This window comes from Pagrus major, chromosome 21 (genome assembly GCF_040436345.1).
Source record: "Pagrus major chromosome 21, Pma_NU_1.0".
Taxonomy (NCBI): Eukaryota; Metazoa; Chordata; class Actinopteri; order Spariformes; family Sparidae; genus Pagrus; species Pagrus major.
Window position 1 is genome coordinate 2317180 of NC_133235.1, and position 23126 is coordinate 2340305.

General features: G+C 43.8%; 1 protein-coding gene across 1 annotated transcript in view; it reads left to right on the forward strand.

Annotated features, from left to right (window-relative positions):
• Positions 1–23126, forward strand: part of chd7 (chromodomain helicase DNA binding protein 7) — an 83251-nt gene that overhangs the window by 17483 nt on the left and 42642 nt on the right. Inside the window, exons 2-4 of the mRNA XM_073490562.1 lie at positions 6370–7962; positions 9556–9875; positions 16376–16824. Of these exons, the coding sequence (XP_073346663.1) occupies positions 6492–7962; positions 9556–9875; positions 16376–16824 (2240 nt within the window). The 5' untranslated portion in view covers positions 6370–6491. The remainder of the gene's footprint in view (positions 1–6369; positions 7963–9555; positions 9876–16375; positions 16825–23126) is intronic.

Genomic DNA, 23126 nt, shown 5'->3' on the forward strand with positions numbered 1-23126 from the left:
GGGAGAGAAGTACATGAGGACAGAGGTGAAATGTGTGCAGAGTGCTATCTTGTGAGATGTGAACTTCTAGAGAAAACGATGCGGAGGAGAGATTCTGTTGCCTACTTTGGCACAACTAGAGCTGTGACCTGATAAAAGGCTTGAGGCTCACACACACACACACACCAATATCCAACTTTCACTTCTACAGCTACAATTATTCTATATTCTAGACTTTATGCTCTGATGTAGTGTGCATCTGGCTGCGCTGACAGGAAATCAGTTGTGTTCACAGTAGCTTGCTGCAAAGGATGTGAAATTACACACAATTACCCTCACCTGCCTCATGCTCACATGCAGAAACTTTTTTCTTCCTGTAGTGATTGAAATGCACAGGAAGTGATGTAACTCAACAGTGCTTTTTCTTACACCACAGTGATGTAGTAGCCGAACAAGTTCTCTAGTGGCAACAGCTTTAGTGCATCAAATGTAGAGTGTGTGTTGAGCTGTGAGTGCTTGAATGAGTTCTACAGATATCATTTATGAATTAGGGTAGAGCTCTGAAAGAGGCATTGATTCTGGCTTCTCAGATTTGAGCATTTGCTGTTTTTATGTTTTTATGCCATTGTCAATGTATCCTGGCTTTCTGGGAATGTGCAGTAGGCATTTATTCTCAATTTGTTAAATTTTCTAGATTAAATGATTGATTAATTGCAGAAAACAGATAAGAAAAATAAAATGTTAGGTGTAAGGGTGGGGTTTAAATCGAGTTAGAACGGTTGGGTTTCTTTTGAAAACATGCTTTTTGACTCCTGAACATAAAGTTTGAACCTGCTGTGCTTTCATCTACATGACACATGTATTGTTTTATTATATGGTATACTTAAAGTAGCACTCATAAATGTAGCTAAGCTTTTCAAAGGGTGATCAAATGACCAAATGAAGAGCCTCTATTGCTGTATTTACTCCATTTATATAGAACCAACCTTATCCAGAGTTAAAAATTAGCCAGCAGCAGAACTTGTAGATACATTGGGAGTGTGTAATTTGATGCAGCAGGTCCCTCTGCTAATCTAGTTGGTAGTTTGTAGTGCAGCGACTAAATGAACTGCCACACTCTGTAAATCAAATTGTTAAATGATGTGATTTGAAATGAGCGCAAATGTTGTTGTTTGGTTCGTGTATTCATAGATTTACAGAACCAATTATGGATTTAATTGGTGATTGAACCAGTTCTTCATTTGATTAAAGTGCTGCTTAATACAGTGATGTTGGTCTTTTTGATTTCCTTAGCTATTAGCACACGGGACTCCCTCAAAAATTGATATTTCGCTCGAATGGGCGTGGTTTTTCAGGACGTAGAAGTGCACGCTTCAGTGAGCTCTGTGACCGTCTCAGCCCAGGCTCTGAGTGCATATTGTTTTCCAATATTTTGTGTATTTAAACTCATGGAAGGTGACATTCTGCCTTGCAAGATTTTTTGGGTGGCTTTATGAGACATTTTCTGCTGGAAAACTCATTTTTTCAAGAGTTTTGTTTTTTAATTTTCAGCTGCACTTTGGCTAGGTTTGGGCAATAAGCTACTTGGTTAGGTTTAGGCAATAAAGCTACTTGGTTAGATTTAGGAACTACTAGGTTTGTTTGAGGTAATAAAAACAGTAGGTTACGTTTTAGTAAAGGTCATGGTCTGGTTTTAAATTAATTTGTCAGTGTTCGCTTTTGGTTTTACTAGAGACAGTCCTTGGACAGGAGCAGCAACGATCACCAAAAAATAAAATAATCTTTGTTTGAGTTACAACTGATGAGACACCCAATGCAGGTTGCTGCCCCTGGGCGAAATAGGGAAGTCCCATTTGCACAGAGGTTAAAGCACATGACATGTATCCATAGAATTAGATTGCAGCCATTGTTGCCTGTTTTGTAGCTACTAGACCAAGTTTAAAAATAGCAGAATTCCCCTTTAAGAGAGCAGGTTAGGTTTTAAATGTAAAGCTTTTAGTGGTCCTGGCTATAGCAGATGGTGGAGGAACTGAGCAGCTAGTGGACAAATAAGGTTTTATTTTACATTATAATATTTTTATCCTTTTGAATAAATCTGAAGAGAGAACATGCATTGTGACAGGAAGTGGTTTATGTGAACACAAGTACTTACAATGCTGCCATACACAATCTACCGATTGCTGTTTTAATTAAATAGTTAATGACTGTGAGATACTTATGTTTCTGTGATAGACTAGCGAGCTGTCCATGACATACCCCACCACTTGCCCAATGCATGCTGGGATGGGCTTCAGCGGGCTGTACACTAGGGCTGAACGATTTTAGGAAAAGATCTAATTGCGATTTTTCTGGCAGATATTGCGATTTCGATTTGATTCACGATTTCCTTCAAATCAAGCTTCAGTGCAATATTTACAATGTACAGTAACATTAAAACATTAAATGCTATTACTCTAATGCAAGGATGAAAACTAAAGTTAAAAATTGCTTCCAAATGTATTTATTAACAAGAAACATGCACGGCTGATGGTGTCACTATTGAGTCGTATTTCTTGATCCTGACTGACATGTTACAACTTGAAATTAGTCTGGCCCTTTATTTTGTAAAATCCGAACATGTTAGTAGCCTATCAGAGGAGCACGTATGTTGCTTTCGGTTTTGCCAGCATGGACGCGCTTCTACTAAAGGAAAGAACCGATGTGTCTGAAATTGATAAAACAGTAAAAAATAAGTGGAGGTGGGCTTGGCTATACGAAATAGGTGATAATGGCAAGCCACTTAGTTCTTGGTGCTAAAAAATGAAAATGCCAGGCGTTTGCTTTTGTGTGGCTTGCCATAAGAAAATACTGTATGGGAGCAATGGCAAAAAAGTCCTTTCATGCCATCAGTCTGACGCTAGCCATAAGGCTAATGTAAGAGCTCTTCAGCACACATCCTCAATGCCTGGTGCAACCACCACCACAACAGAGGTAGGTGCATCTATGGCTGACCGTGTCTGCGCGCAGAAATTGCGCATATGCACTTTCATAGCGGAGCATGACCTGTCCCTGACCATATCATAACCACTTGTCAAACTGATTCGATCAGTTGCAGAAGACCAGAGCGCCCTCTCCAGGCTGTCGTTGTCCAATGCGCACGCCTCCTACCTGTGCACACATGGAATTGCAGCTCATTGTAAAACGGAGTTGTCTGTGAAACTGCAAACAAAGATGTTCTCTTTAAATGCAGATGAGGCAACTGATGTAAATATGTACAGGATTTTGAATGTACTTGTTCGCTACTTTGATGAGGATATGGGGAAAGTCGTGACCCAGCATCTTGGCTCAAGGAAAGTGAACATTGCAGATGCCTCAACCATCACAAATACAATGACCGAAATCCTTCACTCCTACAATCTAAACTGGAATCAGGTTGTATCCGTTTTGCTGGATAACTGCAGTGTTATGAGAGGGAAGTGATTGCTTAAAAACATTTTTTCAGTCAGATGATTTGTTTTTTGCTTTAATCTCTGGGAAGCAAAAGATAGTTTAATGAAATGCCCGCTGAACAACCTGTGGCTTCAGTTCTTGGTGCTACAATAATTTAACATTTTTAACCTTTTTTTGAAAGGAATTGGTAATTTGGGGGCACAATTTATTCATTTTAACTGTATAAATATTTATTAGAAGGGGAGAGTAACTAATTCGAGCAAATATGACAGGTTTTATTTCTGATACTTGTCAAGCTGTGTATGAGCCATTAAGTGGATGAGGAAAATTAGTGGGAGGGAGGAGTGGATTGTGGGGGAGGAAAGAAATAAGGTGAAGGGGGAGGGGAACTCTGTAGCGATGGAAGTTGGCTTGGGTGTTTTTTGCAGTGCATCGAAGTGACTAGCAAACCTCCCCCATTTCCTCCCTGTCCTGGCCTCCAACATGGCCTACACACACTCATTCATGCATGCTTAGATCCACCTACCTTCATCCTCTCACTCATGCAGAGTGGACTGTTGCCTTGACCGCCCAGATCCACCGTTGTTGATTATTTTTACACACCTCCTCTGGTTTTTGGATTTCTACACAAAAATATGGCACATTTATTGATAATAAAGTACACTGTTATGCAATTTTATTTTCCTTTTTTATATCCTTGGAGATCAAAAGACACGCACAGAGGCTAGAAGCTAGCAGGTTGCCAACACCCTTGTCTTCACACATCTGCCAGGAGTGACTGGTTAGTTAGCCAGCTGAATTGCTTGTGGACCACGTAGCTAATGCTGCATTCCAGTTACATGGGAGACCACTCGCCCGAGTTGCTCTTATGCGAGAACGTGACGTCATTTCCTGGCTTGTAGCACAAATAGCGTTCCCGTTTGTCTCGCTACACGACGAGTCGGAAGAACATGGACGCCATCAGGGTAGTAGCAGGCTAGTCATTGTTATTGTTATTGTTAGCTACATTAGCCTCTTTAGCAAACCAGCTCGAAAACAAAACTTTACATTGTATTGCACGCACAGCAAGACCGTGCAATGCATAAATTTGGTGACCGGATTAAAGCAGCAATGTAATCAAATGTGTAAGAGCATTTAAAATCGACATTAAAACGACCAACTTGGTACAAATACAAAGAAAATACATCAATTACGGGCGCAGCCATCTTTGTTTGACGAGTCGTTTGTCTATCCTCGCTCAACTCGGTGTACTAGCAGGAGCACCGAGTCGGACAGTGGATATTCCGACCAAAAGGGGGCGTGCCTCGTGAAATGTCACGAGACAGCTGCGAGATTTCCCACTTCGCAACTCGGGCGAGTGGTCTCCCATGTAACTGGAATGCAGCATAACTACTGCATGGTGTACAGAAAAGCTCTCTGGCCTGTTGGCTGGATGGCAGCTGTTGCTGTTCAAACAGAGTTGAATCTGCTGGGCCCTTTTGTTCTAATACTCACTGACACACACTCTCAATGACTCTGAGTGTGTGTTGGAAAATAAAGAAGTTCTTTTGTTTGGTAGTAAAATGGAGTCGGGGGAGGGTTTGGGGGCATTGCTAATGTGAAGTGTGTGTGTTTCTGGGTGTGTGAATGTGAAGGTTTTTATTTTATTTTTCAATGAGTGCATGTTTTTTTTTTTTTTTCTGGGGTGGTTACAACTGATTAACCTGCTAAACATGCAAGTTAATCAATTGCACCTCTGCTCAGCAGGTAATAATGCTGCTTGTACATATTCTCAAATGAGTTTGTACCATTTAAAGAGGGCTGGTTGCTTTGAGGAAACTATATACTTTCCGGCCAGTATTGGAATTTAAATTCTAATAATTTCCTTTGAAGGCCTGTATTGGGGGTTTACATTGTTCAAACTTTTTCTTGTGTACTACTAAGCATAACATCAAATGTATGGACTCTTCTTATCTACATGAAATGTGGTTCTGAACTATGAGATAAATTAGTTGCTTGGTGTTAAGATGCTTCCCAGGGGTTTTAAACCAGCTGTCTGGGGAAAACTCAACCTTTAACTACTAGCTCCAGCTTTGGATTATTAGGAAACATATTGTAAGATATTCCATAATATAAAGACTCAAAACTAAATCAGTTTTCAAAATAACAAAGCCATTTTGAAGTGGTGTACTGTAGCTACATGGTTGACCATATATGATAACAATGACAAACTGCTGCTTAATCACATCTGACAGTGTAACAGGTTTGATCTTTGACAAATCACCACCAGTACTGCTGAGTAGAGCCTGACTAATATATTGCCTGACCAATATTATCAGCCAATATTGGCCCATCACAGATGTATTGGTATCGACATCTAAGGTGCCCGATATGTGCAGATATGAAAACTAAAATGCATCTGTGTGATCATTGCCAAAAATGTGTATCTATCAACTGATATATCGATATCGGTATTGTTTGTTTCCCAATATCGCTATGGGCAATGGCCCCAAAAATCGAGTACTGGGCAAAACTGCTGACTTTCATCTAGTCATCCAAGAGGATTTTACTATGCATGCCAGTAACAGTAAAGCAATTTTTTGCCAGTGGGTAAACTCAACCCACTGGCAACCCTAACCCCTTATTCAAGCAAGGATGCCTAAGACAAAATGCTGTCAAATTAACAGTAAACGCTTTATGTTTGAACTTGTTTCCAGAAGTTGTGAAGGGAATAAGCAGACTTGGACAGTTGCAGAAAGGTAAATGTTGTAATTGAGGAACAGTCTTCACAGCACGTTCTAACTTCATTCAACACAGTACAGCTTTCAGAAAAGCTCCTCATTTGAAGCGTACTGCAGCCTTTTGGTTTTATGTCTACCTGCACTGTCTACCTGCACTATAACAATGGTTGTCTTTCTTGTCCCCCTCCCTCTTTCCTGCGCTTTTCTTTATTCCCTCCTCCCTCGCTCTCTTTCTCTCCAGGAACCTTTAATGAGGACCATGGAGTAGCAGGCTTAAAATTAGCAGCTAGCTGATTAGCTCCTCACTGCACAATACACCTCCCTCCATCCAGTCCCCTCCATCTGTGGGCCTCCCACCCAGCCATGGCGGACCCTGGGATGTTGAGTTTATTTGGGGACGATGCAGGGCTGTTCTCAGATGGATTAGATGGTTTAGGAGACTGCTTTCCTCAGCAGCCTACTCCTGCCCAGTCCAACCCTCTGGCCCAGCAGACTAATCCCTCTCTGAACCACGAGCACCAGGGAAACCGGGGTTTCCACCAGGGGATGATCCATGGCACTGGGCCTGGCCCAGGGCAGCCTAAATTGGGGCAAATGTACGATCACGGCCCCTTCACCGGCTATGATCAACCTGGTGCCCCCGGAGGACGCATGATGGCTCAGAATGGTCCCAGCCAGGCTTCGCCAAACGTGAACACAGCCATGAATGGCATGGCTTCCCACTACCATAGTAACCCAGCTAACGCTAGCAACCCCCACCATGGGTACCCAGGTGATGCTGCAGGAGCAGGGAGTGGGGGTGGGGGTGGTGTTTGGGGCCAGCAGCAGCAGCAGCAGCAGAACAGATCAGCTTATCAGCAGCCTCCAGCACAACCAGGAGGCGGCCCCAACCAGATGGGGGGCTACCAGATGTCTCAAGGCAACTATGGTGGGATGCAAGGTCCACCTACATCCAATGCAGCTCGCATGAACCAACACTACCCTCCACAGAGCATGGCACCCCCCCCTGCTCAGGATGCATCTCACTACCTGGGGCATGTTGGAATTGGGGGGGCCCAGATGAGACAGCCACAGCCACAGCAGCAACCCCAGGGCTATCCCAACATGGGCCACACACCCAGATACCCACCCTCCCCCTCCCGACAGCCTCCACACCCCCACCAGCACCAACAGGGCATGGGGGGATTTGGTAGTGGCCAATACCCAGGCTATCAGGGCCAGTATGCAGCCATGGGACCTGGGATGGGCCAGGGTGCTAACGCGACTGTCAATGCTAACACAAGCCAGGCCATGGGACCAGGGCAACTTGGCCAGAGGTTTAACCAGGGATCAGGCCAGGGAGCTGGGCAACAGGGGCAGCGATATCCCCCTGGACCACCACACCAACCCCAGACCCATCAGACCCATTCTGCCCCTCTGCAGCAGCAGGCAGGGCAGCAGGGCCAGCCTATGCACCCCCTAAACCACCCCCAGAATCTGCCCCAGCCTCAAAACCAGCCCCAGTCACACCTTGCCCCCCCAGCTCAGGGATCTTACCCCTCCCCCTCATCCATGTCCCCCATGCGGGTTATGGGAACCCCAACTCCTCCTCCCCAACAGGGCAGACCTCCTAGCGCAGGACTAGCCGGACCCCCAGAGGTTGCAGGATACACATCCATGCAGTCTCCACCCAATGCTTTGGCCCATCCACAGAGAACTCCCCAAGCTCCTCTGTCTACCCAACACCAGCAGCCCCACAACCTGCCCCCCAATGCAGGACAGATGTATCCTGGCATGGGGCTGCAGCGTGGTCCACAATTGGGTCCAAACAGGCCTCAGCTCCAGCAGCAGCAAGGTAGGCACAGAAGTGATGGTGTTGTCCCATTTTGCTTTGACGTTGGCTTTATTGGTACCCATTCAAGTATTTTGTGTACTCCCACCATAACCATTTTAAAATAACACTCAAATTATAAATTGGGCGAGCAAATACTGAGATATAATAACAAAGAATAGCTCTCTTAACCTTTGCTGTTCTCATACCCTACATGTAGTATGTAAATACTGAACCGAGCTTCTTCTTAGAGTTAGATGGTTGTGAACTAACACCAGCATGTCGCTTTCAGTGTAAATTTGTATGAACACTGTTTCTGCAACATTTTCATAGCAGTTGAAATGGGTACAAAGTAAGAGTACATCTGGGGACGAAAAAGTTTTATTTGTCTTCCTTATGAAATACACACATTCCCTAGTAGGGCTTTTAATTTTTATTTTAATTATTGAAATATGTATTTTTTGGGGGCGTCAAAAAGTTGTTTGAGTTCCAGGACTGATACAGAATCTTACGGCTAGATTCCACCAGATACGTGTCCGGCTCCGCTCCGCCACGGCAGCAAATCTGATAGGTTTCACTCTAGTCTATGTGTTTACTTCCACTGGCTCCGCTGCGTTACGTATCTACTCCGTCCCAGCTCCGGCAGTCCGGACCCTTCCGCAGCGGATACGCAGGGCTTCTATTTCTACCGGATGCCAGAGCACGGCGCAACAGCACAGAGCAGACAGGATAACATCCGGTTAATTTTCAAAATAAAACACTCTGTTGATGCCAGCACGAAAACCTCCAAAAAGAGACAAATACAAGCGCTTCTTCTAATCCCTCGGTTGGGAACACTTTATGTTGTTGTGTTTATAACACATAGGTATAACTGCGGTTGCGCTTGATTATGTAATTATTGCGGGAACTCCTCGGTCTTGCAACTCCAGCTGTCCGGCAGTGCTGCGCCGTGCCGGACTCAAAAAGCAGCCGGTGGGGGTTGCTGGACAACGGCTGACTGAGCAAAACCGTACCAGAGCCGGAACGCAACGCACATTAATCCAGTGGAATCTTAGAGTTACAAGTAACATTTTTGACACTGTGCTACATTACAAAAAAATACAAAATAATTTTTTAAAACTGTTTTAAGTTGATCTTTCCGAGTGGCAGAGATGACAGCCTCGTAGATATAGTACCAGCAATCATCCAGTTGCTAGTGCACAACTGAAATACGTGAATTATTTAAGTGATTCAGAAAACTCTACATTCAACTTGATAGTTGTAATATTCTTTTATTTACTTATATCTGTCATTATATCTAAATTGGCTCACTATGACTTCATAGCTGCTTCAAGCTGACGTTACTATTTAATTGTTTCTGATTGAATAATACTTTTCAATGCTTGTAAAGAGCATTATAATCTTTGTACTTCTACAATAAACTGACTTACAGCAGCCAAGTAGCATGTGAGTCTCTATTACTGTAGTCTGCAATGTTTTTGATGGTTTTGGTGATTGAAACCAACACAGAACAAGAAAAGCATAGCATTGGCTTCATTTCAGTGTCTTTGTGATGGACAGGAGGTTAAAACATACATCTGTACAGTCAGTAATGATGCTGCTGGTCTCTGCTCCCAGGGCCTCATGAAGCTCCACTCAGCCAGGTGGGAGAACAGCGTCATCTCCAGGCCCAGCAGCAGGCCTCTCGAAGCGGGCAGCCCCAGCAGCCCACTCCCATGGGTTTCCAGGGTCCAACTGCAACTCAACATGGTGTTCCAGCCCCAAACCAGGGCCTAGCACCACCGGCCCAGAATGCTCAGACGCAGCACACACACCTGCCCTCCCAACACCTCACCCCTACCCCAAACCAGGCCTCCCACCCATGGGCGCCTCCGCCGCCGGCCTCCCATCTAGTCTCCTCACCCCCTCTTACCCCACAGAAAGTGCCTCACATACAGGTGAGTCTCCGTGGAGCAGATGCTTTGATGTGGTAGCAGTGCTGTGAGTGTGAGAGAGATCAAGACTCTGTGCGTTTGTTTTCATGTGTGGGTGTATTTCATGTGAGTGTTTATTTTTCATGTGGGTGGGGGAATGTGTTTGTTTGGAGTGTAAGGGAAGTGTGCGGTGTGTGTGTGTGTCTGTGTGTAAGTGTGTGTACATGACATTTGAGAACACAGTGGTGCATTGGGCACTGGTTCCGTGGGGTTTTGTGTGTGCGCGCGTGTGTGTGTATGCCTTCATATCAATGTGTGTTTTGCTTTTTATGTCTTGTGCTGTCTGCCTTGTGTGTGGTTGTTTCCGTGTGTGTTTTGGGGGGGGCGATTATTGCAGCTGTTTGTTTCCTGTGAGTTGCATATCCTGAGACATGTGCGCAATACACACACAAGTGCTCACACACAGGCGCCACCAGCATAATCTGTCCTCCCTCTTGCTCCCACATGTCCCCCTCCTCTGTAGAGGAAACTTCCCTTCCCGTCTCTCCCTCCTCCCCGTCTCCTCGCTTTCCGCTCTCACTCTGCCTGTCTGTCTGTCTGTCTCACTTTTTGTCTTATACATTTCAGGGGTGTCATCTCTAAGTTAATGTTGTGTAGCCGGATGTGCAGAGAGACAGACAGTTTTGAAAAGGGGTAGACAGTGAGGAGGAAAACAAGCTGGGGGTTGATTAAGGGACTGGGGGAGGGGAAAACACTAAGAGGAAAGAAGTTGGGAAAACAGGCAAAGATCAGGAGAGGGAGTCCAGGATCTCTGGTGGCGTTTTTCCATTACATCTGCCAGACTGGCTCTACTGTTGGACTCCATGAGGCAAGGATTTGCATTTCCACCACAAATGGGCCACCTGCTTGAAGGTGTGTCTTAAACGAATGATGCGCTTGTCCTGATCACCCAATACTATTGAAGAATCGCCGCTAACAAAGTGGCTCTGTTAAATTCAGTTACAAACACGTTTTATGTCCTATAAATTATTCACAGTAAAAGTTCCCTGTCATTTAATCATTTAAAAGCGTTTATTGTGAACTATACAGTAAAACACAGCAGATGTCTGAAACAAACAGGATGAGAGTGTGTGTGTGTGTGATTGCCACTGCCTGCATCACGTGCCCTCGGCTTCCATTAGCTTGTTTTGTTGCTCAAAGCCCCCTTTCTCCACTGACCCATTCACACACAATAGCAGCCCTGTGGCCACACACACACCCATACAGATCTAGTCCCTTTTTTCCCCTTCCATTTTCGTTCACACTACTCTCCACACCTACTACCACCCACCCCCACCCAGGCCTGCGTCACTGCATTTTGTGGTTGACATTTCAGCCATCACACTTAATTCATCCAGCACTCCTCACCTAGCTGCCAGGTTGGCTGGTGAGCCCTGGTCCTTGCCTGGGCTGCAGGTCCAGCAGCCCCTGTCAGTGTGTCACACTGAGACACACTCAGACAGTGTGGCTTGGGTGAGTGTGGTCTGGTATGGGATGGCAAATGTGCCTGGGGAAATAGGATCGCCTAAGCTAGAAGATGACTCAGAGTGGTGCGTGTGTCCGCGGCACAGGGAGGGAGTTCTCTCAGTGCCTCATGATGACTTGTTAGAAAGAGCCACACACATCAAGCTGGTCAGTCAGTCATGATGACTGTATGTCTGGTTCTGTAAGCTCCATCTGTTCTCAAAGCATGGTTATTACACATGCACACACACACGCTTGCCTTCAGCAGCTCAAGGTCACAGCTCTATCAGAGTGCTGTGCTGTGACCTTTATTCTACATCTCACACGCGCACACACACTCACACGCGCGCACACACACACACACACACACACACACACACACACACACACACACACACACACACACACAGTGTTGCGTGCAGCACTCTAGTTGACATATAACATGCCTGTCTCGCCCCTCCCCCGCTCATGCATGCTGTCGGCAAGCTGCTATACCATTGAGCTCACCGTGGCTCTGTAGCTTCGAGGAAGTGCTTCTCTAATGTTTACTTGTCTCTCTGCTTGTTTGGATTTCAGCAAATTGAAACTGCGTTTTATTGGTTGACAGAATGCTTGGTGGCTTTCATTAGAAAAACCATTCACTCATAAGAACGTTGTTCAAAAGAGTGTCCCTAAACGTATTCAACACTCAATTGCGACTTGTTTTAGCCCATCTTTTTCTCCCAAGCTGTTTTTGTAAAGTTCAACTTTAGCCCACTTGACTGATCCGACCATCAAAACAGGTGTATAGAAATGTTGTTGACGTGGACATCTAATCAGTCCTGTCAGAACATTGCCCCCCTAATTGCAAATTATATGAAAATCCTCCATGGAGAGCCACAGCAGACCAGTTTGGCTGCATCTTGGTTTGGAAAGATGACACACTTTATATTCTTTGAGGAAAGATAATGCGAGCACGAGTGCGGCCACCTTGCCAAGCTAGTTCTCTGTGAGCCAATTCATCTTGGTTTTGGGAGTTGAGTGATTTTTTTATTGGAAACCTATTTCACTTTTGAAGAGGTGAGACATGCAAGAGGATGTGCTTCCTTCTCTGTATATTTTGAATGATTCTTGCATCTTTTCTCATTGAGAGATGAAACAACACAACTCTTGGTATTGCACAGTTACATACCCTTTAACTGTGAGCTGTCAAATGGGTTTTAGGTATTTGCACTACCCAATGTTCATGTTCTCAAAATCAAAAAATTACCACTACTACTAACTGATGATTTTTAGGCCTTCATTTAGACTTTTAGATGTAGATTGTTTTGTGCTTTAGGTCACAATAAAACGTCTCCTTCTGGCAGTCAGTAATTACACAAACACTGTCGACATGTTTTTGAAACCATAGTCTCCGCCATGCTCCTAGTTGCTTTAGCCCACTTTGTCACTACGGTTGCTCCTCCCTTCAGCTGCAACAAACCAAACATTGCTGGTTGAAGTAAAACACATCACTACCAGTGTGCCAGCGCAGGAAAGTCACCACAGACTCCAGATTTAAAAAGTGGGGTGTACTGGGAAATGCAGAGAGATTAATCAGCAGTGATGGGCTTAATCAGCATTGTGTGAACTTGTTTGGCAAGGGCTTGAATGTAACCTTTGTTAAAAGTCCCACCCTGCAGGTTTAAGTCTATAATCATATATACTATGTAGCTACACTGCAGTACAGTGCACCTACAAATCAGGTGTTAGGCCTAGGTGGCGATGATGGCAAGATAAAGGCAATACATTTAAGAAAATGGAGAAATGGACATTTGTTAAAACTCCTTAAGCAACCAAAGTAAAAACACATGTTTAGGTATTATCTTGATGTGATTTTTGATTGACAGTGACCAAATAGCCCAACATCCAGGGCTCCAAACTAGCATCAGCCACCAGCAAATGGCTGGTAGATTGTTACTTGGTAAGATTTTCACATCCGTTAGCCATTTGGCCAGTGGAAAAAAAGTTAATATTGCACTCTTACAAAATTTTTCATAAGATTCAATTTTTCTAAAACCTGATTTTATGTTCAGAACTAATTGACATCATCTTTTTCCAGCTAAGCTCCGCACTGCTTCATGTAGGCACCCATCACTCATAGTAAAGAGCTGATCGAGAACATAAGGGCCACATCATGCTACCATGCCCATAGTCCTATGTTGTTATGATTTCTACTGTATTTATAGAAAGAGATGGAAGTTTCTCTACATTGACAGCTCTGTATTCGTCAGCCTATGACTGAACCAAAGCCAGTGCTCAAAAGTGCAGCCACACCTAACAAAGAACAGTAATGATACAGTAATGTAAAAACTATGCAAAAATAATTTCATGCAAGGAGGAAGTCTAACACTATGAAGCAATCATTAGCAGCATGGTCATGAGTGAATTTTCAGCTTCTGCATGGAAAGAAAGAATAGTCAAATCTTTTGTTTACCAAGAAAATCGCAAGATATCAAACAGAGAACCAGCTGTGAAACCAAGTGTTTTTTCTTTCAACATGACTAATAACTGATCCTGATCAAATCAGGATTTGATAAGAATCGTGGGAAGAATCATGGGTCTTGCATCAGAGTGTTTATGCAATAGGAAAAGGCAAAACAAAAACAGAGCAGAGAGAACTCAAAGCAAACTGCTCTGATTTTATTGTATGGGTCTTTCCTCTTGTAACAGTGTGACTGACCACACTAAACTGCTGAATGTTGGGAGATAGTTAACCGCAGTTTCGTATCGATGGAGGGTGAAGTTAATGGATGGATGAATGGACAGAGTCAGGGGAGAGGCTGAAGGATGAGAACAGGATTTCCTTTCACTACAATCCTTTGGGAATCTTAAGTGTTTCTGCCTGCTGGATTTAACCCTTCATGTCACTCTTCTTACAACTGTCTGTCCTTCCCTCCTTCAGCTTCCTTACCCCTCTTCACTCACCTTCCTCTTCCATCCCTCCCCTCTGTCCTCTGAGAGATGAAACCCAACCCTCTTCATCTGTCATATTAGCGCTGCAGCCATTCTGTTGGTGTGAGTGATTCGTTGAGTTCTTCATGGATATTTTTTATTAAATTCAGTTATTTTGAGTGTTCCAACCTGTTTTGGAAGTGGATTATGATGGTGCTTCAGTAGAGAGGGCTGATTTTTCCATTCTTGATGGAGAACTGGATTTAAACCAGTGCAAGTCAGCACACCAGCAAGCAAAATTCACCTTGCAGATCACAAGACCTGACACAGGGTGTGTGTGTGTGTGTGTGTGTGTGTGTGTGTGTGTGTGTGTGTACTGTCTGTGTCTCCATTGTCATTCGTGTGATTGATTATCTTGGAGGCTTGGCAGGAGGACAGATTTATCTCTTGGCACCGCGTTCCCCCATCTCTCTCTCTCTTTCTCTTTGTGGTTGTCTCGCTATTTCTTTCTCTCCCCCAGCTATCTCCCCCTTTTCCTCTCTTCCCCCTTTTTGCATGTCTAATGGCTCAGTTTACGTGTGTGTCAGCAGGTGTTTGTGTGCAGAGATTTGTGTGATGCGTGACCTTGCAGTAGTTTGGTGTGAAATTGTATGTGCGTGTGTACATGAACATTCTCCTGATGGAAATGGACTTCCAGTGATTGCACCCCAACTCCTTCCTCGTGTGTGTGTGTGTGTGTGTGTGTGTGTGTGTGTGTGTGTGTGTGTGTGTGTGTGTGTGTGTGTGTGTGTGTGTGTGTGTGTGTGTGTGTGTGTGTGTGTGTGTGTGTGTGTGTGTGTGTGTGTTGCCGGGGCATTTTGCTATGAACTTGCTGATGCTTACACACACGCCTCGTTGACACACTTTGAGACACACCGAAGTGCACATGTGCATTACACATACACACTCTCTCAAAGGCATACTCTCTCTTGCTCTCGTATGACACACACACACTCCCTCGCTGTGCCTTTTTGAAGTATGGAGATAATTTATTCGTGTCATGATGCCTGATTTCCCATCTGCTACTGGGACCCTGAGCAGCTGGAGAGAGAGAATGAGGGAGAGATGGAAGAGAGGGAGAGGGAGGAGAGACAGCTGGAGAGGCTCCCAACAGCTGGTAACCAGTTGCCTGTCACAGAAAGCTTACTTGGGAGCAATGAGGAGGAGGTGAAGGGAGAAGGAGAAAGAAGAGAAGGTTTAGTCTGCAGGAGAGCAAAGTAGGAGGAAAAATGAGGTGTCAGCCGGTTTGTTTACTAAGGTTACCCTGCAGGAGGAGGAGGGGGATGGGGGGGCGGGGTGGGTGTAGCAACAGGGAGTCGAGGAGAGAGGACGAAGAGAGGGAGGAGGTGTGCATGCATGGATGGATTTCTTCTTTCCCCTGCTGCTATGTAGTCTGCCACTGCTGACAAATTCAACCCCTACCCTGCAAAAATATGGCAGTATTGACTGACAGGCTGACATGGCAAGCAAAATATTTCATGGCGCATGTGCTCACACTGATCCATATTTGATGTTATTAATTTTAAAGCTGAAATGATGAATTTACTAGTTGGTCAAAACAAAACTAATCAGCAGTAATTTTGAATATCGAGAAATCATTTGTCATTTTTTTTAAGCAAATCCAAAAAAAGTTCCAGCTTCACCAATTTAGCTTTTTTTTTTTTTTTTTTTGGGAACAAAAATCTTGAGCTGTAAATTAGGGCTGGATGATGAATCCCTAAAATATCACAATATTTTTAGCTGCTATTTTTCTGTTGATCCATATCATATCAGTGTGTATTTGAAAGGGTTTGGTGCCTAGTTTTGCAGAACTGTTAAAGCAGTACTAGCTGCTGATATAACTTTTGATATTTTGAAATCTCCTCAAACACAGCCTATAAAACCAAATCTTTTAAAAAGTTTCCCTGCTGAAAGCCAAGTGACTACTGTTATGTTTGTGGGGAAGATGGCTTTAAGTTGGTGATTTCAATGTATTTTCCATATTCTATAAATATTATAGAATGTTTTTAAGCAAAACTTAAAGCTGCTGGAAAAACTTAAACTGATGTCTTTCTCCCCCACATCCACAGCATTCCCCCACTGACCCGTCAGGCGATGCCTCAATGATGGTTCCTGACAGGCTGACAGTCGGCGCTGGTGCCCCCGGCCAGCCTATCAGCACAGAGCAGCCCAGCGACCAGGAGACCAAGCCAAAAAAGAAGAGGAAGAAGAAGGCGAAAGTAGTGGACAAAGAGGAAGAAGAGGGAGGGAAGAAGGCTGAAGGAGAGGAAGACAAGTCTGAATATCCTGGGACAGGAAGTGATGCAGGTGAACAGGTTACTGGCACAGGAATTGTAGAGGGGAGTTCATCGCCAGTGGAGGAGAAGAAAAAACGAAAAAAGAAACCAAAGGAGAAGACAGAGGCCAAGGAGCCCAAGACCCCCAAGACCCCCAAAACGCCCAAAACACCCAGGACCCCCAAAGAGCCCAAGGAGAAGAAAACCAAGAGCTCAAAGACAAAGACCCCCAAGAAAACCAGGTAGGAGCAGCATCAGATGTGCAATACCGAGTGCATTTGTTTTTTTCTGAAGTACCAGTGTGAAAAGCTGTCTAAACATATGTACACTCAATTTCTGTATAAAGTTCTAAACATGCATTTGGCACTATTAACCTGTAAGTGTGATGGTCTCAGTTCCACATGTACACATGGAAACAGAAACGCATCAAACCCCAAAGGCAGGCTGGTCAGGTGGTAACAAGTGGGCACCAGCAGATGGATAACAACAAAGGGAATATGTTGACTCTCAACTGCACATTCTTAGCAATATGTGCAATGTCTCGTAAATATTCCAAGTACTGCAATCTATTTGGTGCATGAAATATACTAAATGTGTAGCCTACATTTTGATTAGTGATGCACGATATGAAAAATTTCAACCGATACCGATAATTTCCTACTTCTCATGGCCGATACCGATATGTTCATATTTTTATATTTAATATAATCTTCATATAATCTGCAGTTTGTGCAGGATGCAGTGATGAAAAACTGATATTTTAGTTGCTCTGGCCTATCTATAACAGAATCGTGCATTATCCCTGAGCACAACATGCACTTGGTCTTTTGTTATACTCCACTGTGCGAGCATTGTTTCAAAAGCTTGACATATCATTGTCCCTGTATGCGACCCGGGGCACTCCTGTGCGTGCAGCATTGCTTTTTGCATGTTAAAATCTTGATCCAACCACTGAGCCGTTCAGCTTAGCATGCTGACCGGACTAACATCCGACGTCCATATGTCTGTGGTAAAACTTACGTGTAGTCCGTTTTTGTCGATCAAGTTGTGGATGTGTGTGGCAACGATATCTTAGAGGGCAGGGAGGGACACATCCGAGAAGAAGAGACGGCTTGGGAGGGTGTATCGTGGCTCCAAATGTACTATTAACTTACGAAAACCCGGGTTCTCGACGACAGAAAAAGGCTGGTCGTCGAGCGCTATGAATTCCATCACTTTGTCGTTAATGGCTTTAGCCTTTTCACTGTCTCTTGAAAAGCTTTTACAGTTTTCAAACGCCTGCTGAATGGAGACATCCGCACTCCATGTTGTTGTTTTAGCCTTAGCACCGCTAGCTGCTACCGCGGCTGCTTTGTATTCTTTCAATACCGCTTCGCCGCGATGACGCCGAGGTGAGCTATAAGATTTGTTGTATTAAAACTTGAGGTCTTCTTTCCTCTTGAAATCCTCGCTGAACAAGTTTTGCAAACAGCAATGCTGTTGTCATCTTCTGCCACTGAGAAAAACGACCACACTGGTGAAGACGTGTTCATTATTAGTCAGGCAGTGACGGGGCCAGGCTTGGGTCCTTAACCAGCGCGTCATGGCCTGTTTTGGGGCTACTCAGCCTGCAAACAATTTCCCCAATTTCATTAATTTATCGGATCTTTTTATCGGTTAAAATGTACATATCGGATCGAAAAAAAATGACGTAATAATCCCCCAAATCGGCCGATATTTTATCGGTCCGATAATTATCGTGCATCCCTAATTTTGATGTCAGTAACTGAAGAACTCCTGGTGAGACTGTATATGCAAAAAAACAGGTGTGCACACAAAGACAGACGCACAGTCACTAGATCTATCACTCAGGCGACCAACCAGGGGGAACTGAGGGGTCACAACCTCTGAGCTGTGAAACACCAGACTGTGTGTCTGTGAATCAATCACATTTCTTCTATAGACGCTGGTCAGCAGGGTTAAAACTACTGTCAGCTTAGTTTTGCAGGTCAGGTGGAAAGTAACATTATTCACCCTCTTCAGTCAGCTCCTCATTAACACACTGCAAATACCTTTTTATCAACCAAGTCAAACAGGAGTTTTTCCCTCCAAGAAACAATAGCTGCTTTTGCCAGTTAGTATGTTTTTTTGCTGTGGGGTAATACAAAGATGTAATACAGGTATTAAAAAAGAATATTTTTCTTTAAAGGGTTAGTCCTCCGGTTTCCATGCCTCCACGTCAGCTGCAGCTATAGGCATTATGTTTTCAGTTGTCCATCCGTATGTCTGTCCCATTCTCGTGAACACCTCAGTGGAATTTCTTCAAATTTGTCATAAATGTCCGTTCGGGCTGAAGGATGAACTGACAAGATTTTGATGGTCGAGGTCACTGTGACCTCAAGTATTCAGACACTAATTATCACAACATTTCACACAAATGTATAGAAGGATTACATGATTACATTTTCTATCCAAAAGGTCAACTTCACTGTGGTATTATAATGTTCTGCAAAAACACTTTGGCTGATTATGCAACACCTCAACTCAGGAACAGATGGGGAGATTGTGGTCATATTTCATATTTGGTCAGATACTGAATTGGTGACACTAATCTTGAGTGCTCACCTTATAACTGTGCCGATGAGATGTTTTGTGCTGCTGAGATCAACGTGTGTGTGAAGCATCCATGTTTTAGAAGCTGTAAGAAGCTGCAGCAACGTCCATACAACATTCATGAAGCATTGTCTGCTGTCATGGCTACAGCTTTGTGTTCTACCAGAATAAGCTTTAGGCATGTGAACACATTAGTGTGTAAGTTCACTGAGAGAAACAAAACTTATTCTTTTGTATAACTATATTATATAACTTTACAAAATCAAATCAAATGGATTGTATTTATATATCCCTATATCTCAAATCTGATGGAGTCATAGTTGGTTTTAGTCTTTTCTTGGGATTTGATACAGAATATTGTCAGCTCTATCCCTCACAATTTGGCTATTTAGCACCCTCTCTTTCATTAAATCATTTTTGCTTGTTTTCTATACCAAGTTAGTCTACCTGCTCCCAAACTTGTTTTGTAACTAGATCAATCGTTGAGCACATATCAGTGTTTGTCTATCAGTCTTGGTTTATTTTGTTTACACTGCTCTGGTCTTATCACTCAGCTTTCTCTCCCTTACTTTCTTGCTTGCTTTATCACTTCTCTCTTTCTCTTAATATTTTTTTGCAACACTTGTCCAGGTCTTACTATGTTCTTCATCTGTAGTGTGCAGTGTTTCCAGATGTGGACACTTTCTGTCTTGCAAACTGTCAGATCAGAGAGAGATGGGCAGAGGCAAAGAGTTGAGAGCATTTGTGTCTGAGAGAGTCGGAGGCGGTTTCATTGTGAAGGTGGAAATCTGATCAGACTGAGGAATGTGTCAGGACGGCCCCCATCTTCTCTCTCTCCCTGTCCCAGGCTTCAGTCTCTCTTCCCACTCTCTCTCTTTCCCCTCGGCCCCTTTTATCCTGAGGAAGAGGGCGGGCCAGAGCAGCAGGCAGGGTCACTGCTGGGGGAGGTGTGTGTGTGTGTGTGTGTGTGTGTGTGTGTGTGTGTGTGTGTGTGTGTGTGTCCCCACTGGAAAAGTCGGGGGGTGGTTAGTGTTGGGGGAGGGGTTTTTAGTAATCTTTGTGGCAGAAAATGCCGTCTAATGATAATGAAGGCCACACTGCTGACCACTCCGCAGCCACCACTCTGTGTGAGGGCAGAGGAAATGTGGGGGAGGGGGGAGTCCTCTCTCACCCCGTGTGTGTGTGTGTGAGAGCGAGTGTTGGTAAACTAGCTCTTATCTGTTGTCAGGCTTTCCTCCATCTTGAGTGGCAGCCTGGAGCTCGTAGGTTAATTTCGCATAATAATGGCTGCCAGCCATTCACTTGCTAATCTAAAATGGTGGACCGTTGCAATCACCCAACTATCTTCTCTTTCATTCTTTCTCTTCCTTTCCCCTCCCTCCTATCCAACCTCTTCCTGCTGAAGAGGAGTGTATCCTTTCATCTTTTCCTCTCCTCCACCCCCCATCATCCCTCTTCCTCTCTGACATTCTGACTGAAGCACAGGGTTGAGGATTGACATTTTTCTTTTCTCTTCTTCTGTCCTTTGTTGTCTTTGGCACATAAGCACATTAAGGTGCCACATTTTTAAATGAAGTTTGGCATGGTACTCATGAATCTCTTCATTTGTCATGGTTCATTCCCTGTAAAAAGTCATACAGTATATCTGGTCTGTATGAAGGGTTTGCTTTTAATGCCATATCTTTATGCCTTTATGCAGTGAACAGTATTGATTTTCTGTTTGCTGCTTTTCTAGTGAAGACTTTATCCCATATCTTTTTTTTTTAAATTTTTTTTTACTTTTCTGACTTATTAGAATACATGCTTGACTTTAAAAGCTTTGAAATGATCTTTGAAAAACTTCTCTTTGAAAAAATCCTCTTCAAGGGCGTATGTTGCATTGCATTTTGGGGGGATTTGTGAGATTTCCACTAGTGGGTGGGGAAATAATCCTCAAAGTGCAACACCAGGCTACAGTATATTGTCATTCTGCTCAGTGTATTTGCATCTCTGTATGAACAAATAAGCCACAACAGAACAGACTGAGGCCTTTGCTTAAATGGTGCAGCCAGTCTGTTGGGATGTGCGGTTACCCCTTTGAGTACAGGCTTTCTTTCAGTCTTCACTCCCTGTATACACAGGTTTGTGGCATTGTGACTACAAGTCGCGTTAAACAAATGGCAGTGTTTCCCCTAGGATTGAGTTGTAGCAGCAGAGGTGTCACGCATGTGCATGAATTTTTTTTTGTATTCATTTGCAAAGCAAGCCGCCCGGGAAGTTTCTATGTGTCTTGTCGGCAGCATAAGGGCTCTAAGTACATAAAGCACATATGTGTGATGAGTCAGTTTTTTATGTCCCCACCTGCCCCCCTGGATTTACGCTTACGTGATTTGACAAACAAGCTTTTAGCTTATGCGTAGCCCATATTAACCACTCGGTGACCGTTTACATCCACTTGGTGCTGGCTAGCTAGTCATTCCTTTTTCCAGTAATTCAACTGTTTCTCTCAAGAATTAACTTGCATCACCACAATATAGTATTATCAAACTGTTAATTTACTTGAACAACATTTTCAGTGATAAAATAACTTACATTTATGACAATCTTTAATGAATCCTGTCATTAATATATTGGAGGGAATTTTTCAACTGTTGTTGATTGACAGCTGTTGCTCGTCTCGGTGCCCCTCACCCATGGTGGGCTGGTCTCCAGGATCTGGAACAGTCAGATCATGTGGAATACCTACTGTCTTTGTATCAACATGGTTCAACCAGATGTTGCTTATTTCACAGTTGGCTGTAGCTCAAGATGTAGAGTGGGTCATCCAGTAATTGGAAGGTCGCTCGTTCGAATCCCTGACTCCCCCAAATGCATGTTGAAGTATCCTTGAGCAAGACACTGAACCCCAAATTGCTCCTGATGAGCACCTTGCATGGCAGCCTCTGCCATCAGTGTGTGATGAATGGGTGAATGTGTTGTAAAGTGTGTGTTCAGCATTGCTTGCTTCAGTGTTGACATTTACCCAGTGCTTGTGTTTTTAAATCGTTAAGTTCCTCGTTTATATGCTTAATGCTTTATTGTGTGTGTGTGTGTGTGTGTGTGTGTGTGAGATGTAATGTTATAAGAAGGCGTCCTTTCCTCTCCGCTTATATGCTTTACTGGCGGGTGTAGTAATTGACCTAGATATAAAGCATCCATAGTGCAAGATGATACATGCTGACCAAAACACTGCCCGTTCCACTCCTCCTCTGCTCTCCTCTTCTTTCTTCTCTTAAAAAAACAAAATCATCAGCGGCAGTGTCATTTCCATTCATGTTTTTCTGTTCTGTTTTTTCTCATCTGATTTGAATTTGGGATACATATGAAGATATTTTGCCCCCATGGTTCCCATAACGCTTTTGTTGTTGTAAGCATCAAGTAAAATGTTGCAGTGATCCTGACCATGGGCTAGCCTGTATTTTGGCCTGTATTACTTTGCTGCATGAGCTTCTAGCAGTTCCTGTTGGCACTGATTTTGGTGATTATGAGGTAATACTTAAAGCTATATCGAGTATAGTTTATATGATTTCTTCTAAGTTGATTCATATATGTATTTGTGATGGACACTGGAGATACTACAGGAAAGAATCTGATTCCAGCAGCAGGTGTTTTGACTTGAGCTCTGACTCTCAGAAAAAGTATAAGGTTTGACTGGTAAGGGTTACAATGTGAATTAAAGGCAAGGATAGTATGTGCGGCTTGACTTGATCCTAATGAAGTGACAATAAATGAAAATCAGATGCATTCATCACTGTTAGTTTCAGCTGTCTATGAAGTTGTGCATGTGTGAGTGTTGTGGAGAGAATCAGGTGGTTCACTTGTCCAGTCAGCTCACTCCTCTCCTTTGACCTTGCTTTCTCTCTGTCTTTTCTTTCGCTCTCGAGCTTGTGCTCCCTCGCTCTGTCTACCTCTCTCTGAGGAAGCACATCTATAA